At 41.3% G+C, this 9,246-nt stretch overlaps 2 protein-coding genes across 2 annotated transcripts; one reads left to right on the top strand and one right to left on the bottom strand.

Annotated features, from left to right (window-relative positions):
* Positions 1–677: 677 nt before the first annotated feature.
* On the bottom strand, positions 678–2,451 carry LOC107630231 (uncharacterized). The gene is made up of 2 exons (XM_016333318.3): positions 2,060–2,451; positions 678–1,580 (listed from the first exon to the last, which is right to left on the bottom strand). Exons 1-2 carry the CDS (start codon positions 2,226–2,228, stop codon positions 898–900), a joined length of 852 nt encoding a protein of 283 aa, XP_016188804.1. The 5' UTR covers positions 2,229–2,451; the 3' UTR covers positions 678–897.
* A 1,727-nt stretch (positions 2,452–4,178) lies between these two features.
* Positions 4,179–8,246, top strand: LOC148570234 (uncharacterized). The gene is made up of 3 exons (XM_088506917.1): positions 4,179–4,418; positions 4,567–5,737; positions 8,095–8,246. Exons 1-3 carry the CDS (start codon positions 4,179–4,181, stop codon positions 8,244–8,246), a joined length of 1,563 nt encoding a protein of 520 aa, XP_088363043.1.
* The last annotated feature ends 1,000 nt before the right edge of the window (positions 8,247–9,246 follow it).

The following is a 9,246-nucleotide window of genomic DNA, read 5'->3' on the forward strand; positions in this document are numbered from 1 at the left end:
ATATAATAATATAAAAATATTATTTATTTATTATTAAATTTTTTTTTAATTAAAAATTTTAAAAAATATATAAATTATAACATTTAAAAAAAAGTTAATTTTATTTTTTTAACATTTTTATTTTTATTATTAAAATTTTATCAAATATACTAAAATAATTTTTTTCATTTCTAAAAATTTAATAGTATCCAAACAAACTCATTATCTAATACTGATAGATATTTACTTTTATATTATTAAAATTTAATATTTAAAATTTAAAATTAACTAATTATTAAATAAATAATAAATTTTATTAATTATATAACATTGTCCATAAATGATTTAATTACTCTGTTGGTCCTTATAATTTTGTAACATTTTTAATTAGGTCTTTATATTTTTTTTCTTTTTAATTGAATTTCTGCGCTAAATTTTTTTTTTCAATTAAGTCTCTTTTAGTAGTAATTGGCGTAATTTTATAGAGATCCAATTAAAAAAAAATTAGTATAGAGACCTAAATAAAAAAAATAATGTAAAAATTTAATTAAAAAAATTTTGATGCAAAGACTTAAACTAAAAAAAATATAAAAACCTAATTAAAATTATAGACCACGAGAATAATTAAACCTAAAATACTATAAGCTATAAAATAGAAAATTCTGGAATGAATAGAACCTTACACGTACACATAAATCTTTTAAGACCAATCATAGTTATTATTGAAAAATAAAAATTAAAAACAGAAAATTAAACATGTCACCACAGAATCAGGCTACACTCAATCATGTCCAAACTAAACTATAACAATAATAATTAAAAAAGAAAGAAAGGAAGGAAGGAAGGAAGGAAAAGAAACTCCACAAGACGACATGGAACCATTTATACAACAAAGAGAAAACTCCTCATTTAACGCTTTCAAACGAAGAACACAGCAGCAACAACAATGGTAGCCGAATACACCAAGAATTTCGAAGGAGTAGCAGCCCAAGCGTTATTTTTTCCCGGCGGTGGAGCCGTTTCACTTGAAGCTGGCGGATTAGCCGTTCCAGGAGCTGCACCCCCCGGAGGTGTCGCCGGAGGCGGAACGGGAGGTGAAGTCGTCGGACCCGGTGATCCAGATGAAGGAGACGGCGTTGTACCCGCCGGAGTCGGGGACGGAGGTCCACTTACAGGAGATGGTGACGGTGAATTCCCCGCCGGAGCCGGTGAAGTCGCCGGAGTAGGAGTAGGAGTAGGTGTAGGTGGTGAAACGGAAGGCGCCGGAGGATTTCCGGCGGGTGCTGGTGTCGGTGCCGGCACCGGCGGCGAGCCAGATGGTGCTGGTGTTGGTGTTGGGGTTGGTGTTGGTGAGGGTGATTTTGGTGAAGGCGGTGTTGGTGTAGTGCCACGTGGCGCCAAGACAACAACGATTAGTTTCTGACCTTTGTTCTGACAGTTTTGGTCTTGGCCGCTGATGAAGTAGAATGGACCTGAATGATCCAAGGTGAATTCCGTGTTACCGTCGTCAAACTTCTTTATTGGGTTTGATTTGTTACACTTATCGTAATCTTCTTTCTTCACCTCTAGCACCGAGTCTGAACCCTTCTTGTATTTGAAAACTGCACAAAACATGCACATAATTAGCAAAACAGTCCACAGAGTCAGTTAAATAATGAATCAAAATTGTGGTCACTTATTATTCCCAAGGTGGTCATAGTAATACTAGTAATATGATCTCTCTATCACGAGGAAATAGCAAAATTAAAAATCTATGAATTGAATGACAATTTGATATTTCGAAAAAGGAAAAAAAAAATCATTTGATCACTAATCAGAGGATAAACATTTGGTACTTTATTTTTATTCCCCCTCCCCCCCCCCCCCCCCCTCTTTTCTCTCCCTCTTTTTCTTCCTTTTATCACTGATTATGGAATAAAAATTTGATTTTTTGCAACCGAGACTTGAAATATATATATAACTATTTAAATACTAAGTATACTTTTTATCGAACAATAAAATTTAACCTTTCGAGATGAAGATTGGAATTGAAGTATACTAGCTAGGTAGTGATTATAGTAAAGGAGTAAATTAAACTCACCTAGAGTGTCATTGATTTGGAACCTGTTGCTCCCAGCCCATTGATTGTAACTCTGAGAAGGGTTTGGAACCCACCCTGCGCTTCCACCAACGTTAAATTTGAAGGCTTGGGTGGTTGACAAAACAGATAAGAGAATCAACAAAAGGGGAAGAGGTCGCACAAACTCCATGATGATTATGTATGTATGCGCAGGACTACGATATAGATATGTTGAGTATATATATATATATATATATATATATATATATATATATATATATATATATGAGAGAGAGAGAGAGAGAGAGAGAGAGTGAAGGAATAAGGGGAAAACTGAAGACAAAAAGCAGTGATGAAGGGATTTTGTAATGGAAATTGAAATATAAAGGGAAAGATTTTAGTGCTTATGTATCGGTGGAAATTGTGCCCCCGGGAGGAGAGGAGGGGGGGGGGGGGTGACAATTGACAAATCAGAATTAGGTGTCAAATGCAGTCGTGTAACGTGCTTAGATTTTACCCTTGGTTGTGTCCAAACGTTGGCCACCGTACACTTGGCAAAATCAAGGGTGTGGATTACTTAGTAATGGTTGTTACACAATTTTTATTTTATATAATGTACCTCACTGATTTCAGTGATTTATCTATATACTAAAGTATATATTTTAAAAATAAATTTATTTATATTTTATTGTTATCTAGTGTACAAAATGTACAGGAGAAATATGCACATATCATGTTTACTATATTCGGCTCATTTTTTTCATATGAATTCTGCTGGTGTGTTATGTATTGATATGAAAGAGGGGTGTATTTTATTTGTTTGTGGCGTTAGGCTTTTTAAATTAAAAATGTTAAAATCGGAGGGTTCGATTTATTTAACAAAAAAATCATGATGAAATTGGCAGTCTGAATTTTTCGGTAGAATAAAATTTGAATTTTTATAAAATAGAAATCAGTAGGTTCAATTTAAGTATTTTAGATTTTTTTTATTTTAGAAAAAAATAATAAAGGAGTCTAATTTGTGTTGTCTATATAGGCAACATATTTGTTAATTCTCTTCTTTTTCTTTGTCCCTCGATCCTTTTCTTTCAGAGAAGAATTCCAGTGAAAGAGTTTTGTAAATGTGAGTAGAAAAATATATAATGGATGATAGAATTATATTAAAAGTATATTATTATAGTTAGATTTTGTTACAAATATTTGAAGGAGTGAAATTTGTATGTGAGAATTCATTTGATATTATTATTTATTTCTGTTACGGCCCAGCCCAGCTAGACGTGTGGACTGATCCGGCCCGAAGACCTATCGATCCGGCCATGCACTCTCTTTGTCAGCTGCATAACAGCTGGGGAGAAGGAAACTTCCTGGAAAGAGGCCTTCTACTATGGGGCCCACTTTTCTGACAAGGTATATAAGGGGAGGGTAGGCCCCAAGATACGTCACATACATCATTTTACCTCTTTTTTGTATGCACACTTGACGGACTAGAGTGTCGGAGTGTCTTTGCAGGTGACACCTCCGCTCTCCACACAAAGAGCTCGGGACGCCGGCTGCTCCAGTTTCACCCCCGCAACCCAGGACCAGGCGATACCCCACCTTATCAACTCAAGGACCTCTCCGAACCGTCCGGTACCTGGACCGAACATTGGCGCCATATGTGGGGATTGCCTAAATGGACATCGTACAGGGTCCTGGCGACCATGGTCGTGGGGCAGATCCCGGGGGAGCAACCTCCGTGGCTTCTTCCCGGGAGCGCACGAGGTCCCCTCCACGACGACCCGAGCCGTCTTCACGATCCCAAGAAAGACTACCCTTTGGGGGGACAGGCAGCAACAACGCCAGAAGAATGCAGGAATTGCGTCATAGGATGTAGAACTTGGAGCGTCAGCTGGCTGATCAAGAACGTCGTCAACGAACTCACGAGCCAGACTATTCCCGGTCTTCCGAGACACGTGGGAGAAGTCACTCCCAGCGCACGCCCAGCCCGCGATCCGAGTCTGAAAGCGTCGGGGAGGAGCGGGAATGCCCCCAAAGATGGCGTGACCCTGTGATATACACCCGACCTGAGGGGAGGCGCGCCACAGAGAGAGACCGGGAGGACGGCGGAGAAAGGCCGAAGAGAACGCGACGACCCATGATAATGGGCGCAACCCCGTTTCATTATTCCGTCCTCGAGGTCTGGCTACTAAAGCACTTTGATAAGCCGACAGACATGAGGTATGATGGAACCCAAGACCCACAGGAGCATCTTACGGTCTTCGAGGCCAGAATAAACCTGGAGGGAGTAGGCGACGAAGTGAGATGTCGCGCTTTCCCGGTCACTCTGGTGGGACCTGCAATACGGTGGTTTAACAGCTTTCCGCAGGGGTTCTGTTGCCAGGTTTTCAGACATTAGCCGCGCTTTCTTGGCCCAACTCACTACCAGAATCGCAAAGGCGAAGTACCCGATCAATTTGCTCGGGGTGGAACAAAGGCCCAGCGAGCCAACCAGGAAATACCTGGACTGATTCAACGACGAGTGTTTGGAGATTGACGGGCTAACTGATTCGGTGGCCAGTCTGTGTTTGACGAATGGACTTCTGAATGAAGATTTCAGGAAGCATCTCACCACGAAGCCAGTATGGACGATGCGAGAGATCCTAAGTGTGGCTAGGGAATATATCAACGATGAAGAAGTCAGCCAAGTCGTGGCAGCCAACAAGCGGCAGCCCGCCTACAATCAACCCCGGCAGCACGGTGGAGGGGAAAGGCTGAAGGAGCACACCAGAGACGGCGGGCCGAGCAAGACATCCAGGCCGTTCCCCCGAGTTGGGAAATTCACCAACTACACCCCCCTTACCGTCCCCATAGTAGAAGTTTATCAGCAGATAGCCGAGAAGGAAATTCTGTCGAAGCCCCAACCTCTAAATGACCGAACCGGGGGGAACAAAAGCCTCTATTGTGATTACCGTAAGGGCTACGAGCACAAGACGCAGGATTGTTTCGACCTCAAGGACGCGCTAGAACAAGCGATCCGGGATGGAAAGCTGGCCGAATTCTCCCACCTCATCAGGGAGCTGAGGAGGCGAGATCGCGATCGCGAGGGAGAGGACAAGACTCGTGTGGTGAAGCGACGTCAAGAGCCAGAGGACAACGAACACGGCCTTACCATAGTAAACGTGGTAACAGCAAGAGACGCTGCTCCAAGGTCGAAATCGGCAAACAAGAAGGACGCCAAAGTCCTGGCAGAAAACCCTCCCATGGTCATCACGGCCAGAGTGGGAACCGGCATCATCAAGCGGATCCTTATAGACACCGGGGCTGACTCGAATATCATGTTCCGTAACGTGTTTGATGCCTTGGGTCTCCGGGATGCCAACTTAAGGACTCACCAACACGGGGTAGTGGGCTTGGGCGACCACTTTATCAAGCCAGACGGGATAATCTCCCTACCGGTATCTGTAGGACTAGGACGTGGGAGAAGGTCGGTAATGGCTGAGTTCGTGGTTCTACGAGACTCCACGGCCTACAACGTCATCCTAGGAAGAAAGACTATCAACGATCTCGGGGCAGTGATCAGTACAAAGATGTTGGTAATGAAGTTCGTCGCTGATGACGGATCCGTAGGATCCATAAAAGGAGACTTGGAAATGGCAGTTGCTTGCGACAATGCCAGTCTCTCCTTAAGAATAGGGGTGGCAGTGGGGCGGGTAGGGGCGGGTTTTTACCCTACCCGACCCCGCCCCGCCGGCCTATTATTCATCTACTACCCGCCCCGTCACTACCCGCGGATAGTAAATTGCACTACCCGAACCCGCCCCTGCGGGTACCCGCCCCACCCCTACCCGCCCCTATAAAAATTAAATATTTTAATTTTTACATATTCATATATAAATTAAGACAAAAACTTAAAATTCATAGATAAATTAAACTACAAACATAAAATTCATACAATGTCATTAGCTCAAATAACTTGAAATTAAAAAAAAAGTGTTAGATCACTACAAATTTAACACCATAATAAAGAAATTACAATATTAGATATAAAGGAAACTTCAACCCTTATTCTTGATCACTTTCAACATTTTCATCATCATTAAAAGTTTGCAAATCAAGATTTAAACCTGAAAATCATATAAAGTTTGCAAATCAAGATTTAAACCTGAGGGTATAAAATTAACATAAATCATATAAATGTATAAAGATCAGAATGCACAATTGCAAAATCAGAATAAAATCAAAATTCAAAATGCAAAATCAGAATAAAATCAGAGATTTTTTACTCTTTATGAATACACATGCATAACTTAAATGATCAAAAGAAACAGAGTCACTACAACACACTAAAATGATTTGAAATGGAAAAATAAATTAGAAAGAAAGGAGGGTAATAGCTATCAGCTTGTCCTCATAGAGAACAACAAAATTGACTCAAGAGGTAAAAGAACATTGACTCAAGAACAACAAAATTTTGATGTCTCTACTCTAGGAAACACTGAATAAAAACAATAGTATATATAAATAATATACATTTCAGTCTTGTTAACACTTAACACAAGGCTTTAAGTCACATGAATAAGTAAAGTGGCTCCTCTAGCCTAGTGGGGTCAAGTTCAAGTTCAAGTTCAAGTCATCATTTCTAACCACAACATTCCTTAGATGAACAACATTAATCTAATAATAATGATAATAATGGAATACATACATTTGAAATGTTTAGAGCTATATAGCATGTATAATAAGCAGCATTGAAATGTAATAATGATGAAGATTGGATTATGAATCTTTGATAATCTCATAAAATTAATTAAGATGATGCATGCACTGATGATTAAAAAGAAGAGAAAAAGGCTGCTATGCTGTAGAGTGTAGTAGTGTCTTGCAAATACAAACTCATAATACATATTATAAAATACTAATATGATCTACAAACATAAACAGGCATAGCACAAGTAAATTAAAAGGAGTAATTATTATTGTTACTATTATATTCATGATTAAATAATGAGGAAAAGAAAAGGGAGAAGAAAAAGTTGGACATGGTTACAGCTAAGCAGTAGGCAGATCTAGAAGGAGCCATGGTTCAAGCCAAGAAAGAAATGTGTGTGTTGTTGCGGTTTACAGGAAAAAGGAGCAAAAGTATATATAAATAATATACATTTCAGAGCTCAAGTTTTTAAAAGGATTGAAGCTAAAGTTTAGGAGAAAAAAACAAAACTTTTTGGTTCAGTTTGATTAAAAAGAAAAACATAAAGGGTGAAGCTTCAATAAATGAATAAATAAATAAAACAACAGTGGAATTATTATATCATCATTCAACAGGTTGAAGCCATCAATCTCAGACTCAGAGTAACGAATTCAACAAGAATCAAGCTATTTCAATTTCAACAGGATGAAGCCATCAACCCACACCGTCACTTCATAGCTCAATTTCATAATTTAATTTTTTATTTAAAAAAGGGGAAATGATTTTTTTTTTTAATTGAGCCAACAAACACTGATTGTTCCCTAAATCAAGCTATTTCAACCCACAAAACTTAGTAACAAATTCAGGAAACTCCCCAGAAAATCTGTTATCACCCAAATCAGAAATTGAAGAATTTTACAAGAAGAAGAGTTACACAATGCAGGAATCTACCCAGTCAAAAGAATCTATGGATTGAATTTTAAATGTTCTTTTGAGCATCAAAATTAATTTTAGTTTTATCTTAACTATTTTAAGATAAAACATAAATCATAAACATTAAATTAAAGAAAAAAAACTGAAGATGCACATCAGCGGTAAGTATTGAGCGAGAAGTGCTTAGTGCTTACCAGTCACCAGAGAGATGACGACGGAGGAAGGAGGGACGACAAGGTGAGCAGAGACCAGGGACCGCAGATCGGAGAGGCGAGTCGGCGAGGACTGTGACGGCGGGAAGTGGGAGCGACGCCGACGTGAGCTCCGTGAGCGACAGCAGCGAGGCGACCGAGATGAATGAGGAGGGTTGGTGTCTTGGTGAGCGACGGCGAACGACCGGACGATCTGTGACGGCGACTTACCGGCGAAGCTGAGCAGAGGATGTGGTCCTTGACAGCCTTCGAGACTTGGAGAAGAGCTGAAGGCTTGAAGCCTGAAGGAGTGAAGAGCGACGCAGAACTGAGTGACGGCGAGGAAGTGAGTGACGGCGAGGAAGCCCTAATGCCTAGGGTTGAGAATAGAGATGAAATGACTAACGGCTTAACCTAATTTCTAAATTTCATATATATACTTATGCACTCCGGGGCGGGTAGGGGCGGGTTCACCATAAATCCGACCCCGCCCCGCCTCGCTCGTCCACCCCGCCACGCTTCAGACCCGCCCCGCTGCGGGTCGGGTTTAAACCCGCCCCGACCGGGTAGGGGCGGGGCGGGTACCCGCGGATTCGGGTATTGCTGCCACCCCTACTTAAGAAAGAAATCTAAAGAAGCATCGGGAGTGTTCCTCGCCGACCTGGACGCAAGAGTCAGCGACAAGCCCAGACCCGAACCAGAGGGGAACTTAGAAAGGTTTAGGGTCAGTGACACAGAGGAGAAGTTCACCTTCGTGAACAGAAACCTCCCACACGAATTGAAGGAACCTCTAATGAAAATGATCAAGGCTAACGGTGACCTATTTGCTTGGACGCCAGCCGACATGCCGGGGATAAACCCCCAACTCATGTCACATCACTTGACCGTCAAGGCGGAGGCCAAACCGGTGGCTCAAAGGAGAAGGAAAATGTCACAAGAAAGAGCAGAGGAGGTAGCCAGGAAGACGGCCAGCCTCCTCGAAGTAGGATTTATCCGGGAACTCGACTACTCGACCTGGCTGTCGAACGTAGTTCTAGTAAGAAAGCACAATGGAAAATAGAGGATGTGTCTAGATTACTCCGATCTTAACAAAGCATGTCCTAAGGACTGCTACCCCCTACCCAACATTGATGTGCTCATTGACGCGGCGGCGGGATATCGGTATCTGAGCTTTATGGATGCTTATTCTGGCTACAACCAGATACCGATGCACCGGCCTGACAAAGAAAAAACAGCGTTCATAATACCGGGGGGAATAAAGTGCTACAAAGTAATGCCGTTCAGCCTGAAGAACGCCGGGGCCACATACCAAAGGTTAATGAACAAGATATTCAACGATCTCATAGGCAAAACAGTGGAAGTATACGTGGATGATATCCTTGCAAAAACCACCCGACCTGAAGACCTCTTAAGCGACC

Source organism: Arachis ipaensis, chromosome B3 (assembly GCF_059453495.1).
Source record: "Arachis ipaensis isolate K30076 ecotype BB chromosome B3, ASM5945349v1, whole genome shotgun sequence".
In the NCBI taxonomy this organism is placed as follows: Eukaryota; Viridiplantae; Streptophyta; class Magnoliopsida; order Fabales; family Fabaceae; genus Arachis; species Arachis ipaensis.

Bases quoted from the DNA above. Each gene is read 5' to 3' on its own strand.
- LOC148570234 (XM_088506917.1), top strand. From the start codon at position 4,179: ATGGGCGCAACCCCGTTTCATTATTCCGTCCTCGAGGTCTGGCTACTA. The intron at 4,419-4,566 runs GTTTTCAGACAT...GAGTGTTTGGAG, and splicing joins CGCAGGGGTTCTGTTGCCAG to ATTGACGGGCTAACTGATTC. The intron at 5,738-8,094 runs GTTTTTACCCTA...GGTCCTTGACAG, and splicing joins AGTGGGGCGGGTAGGGGCGG to CCTTCGAGACTTGGAGAAGA.
- LOC107630231 (XM_016333318.3), bottom strand. From the start codon at position 2,228: ATGGAGTTTGTGCGACCTCTTCCCCTTTTGTTGATTCTCTTATCTGTT. The intron at 1,581-2,059 runs GTGAGTTTAATT...TGTTTTGTGCAG, and splicing joins CCAAATCAATGACACTCTAG to TTTTCAAATACAAGAAGGGT.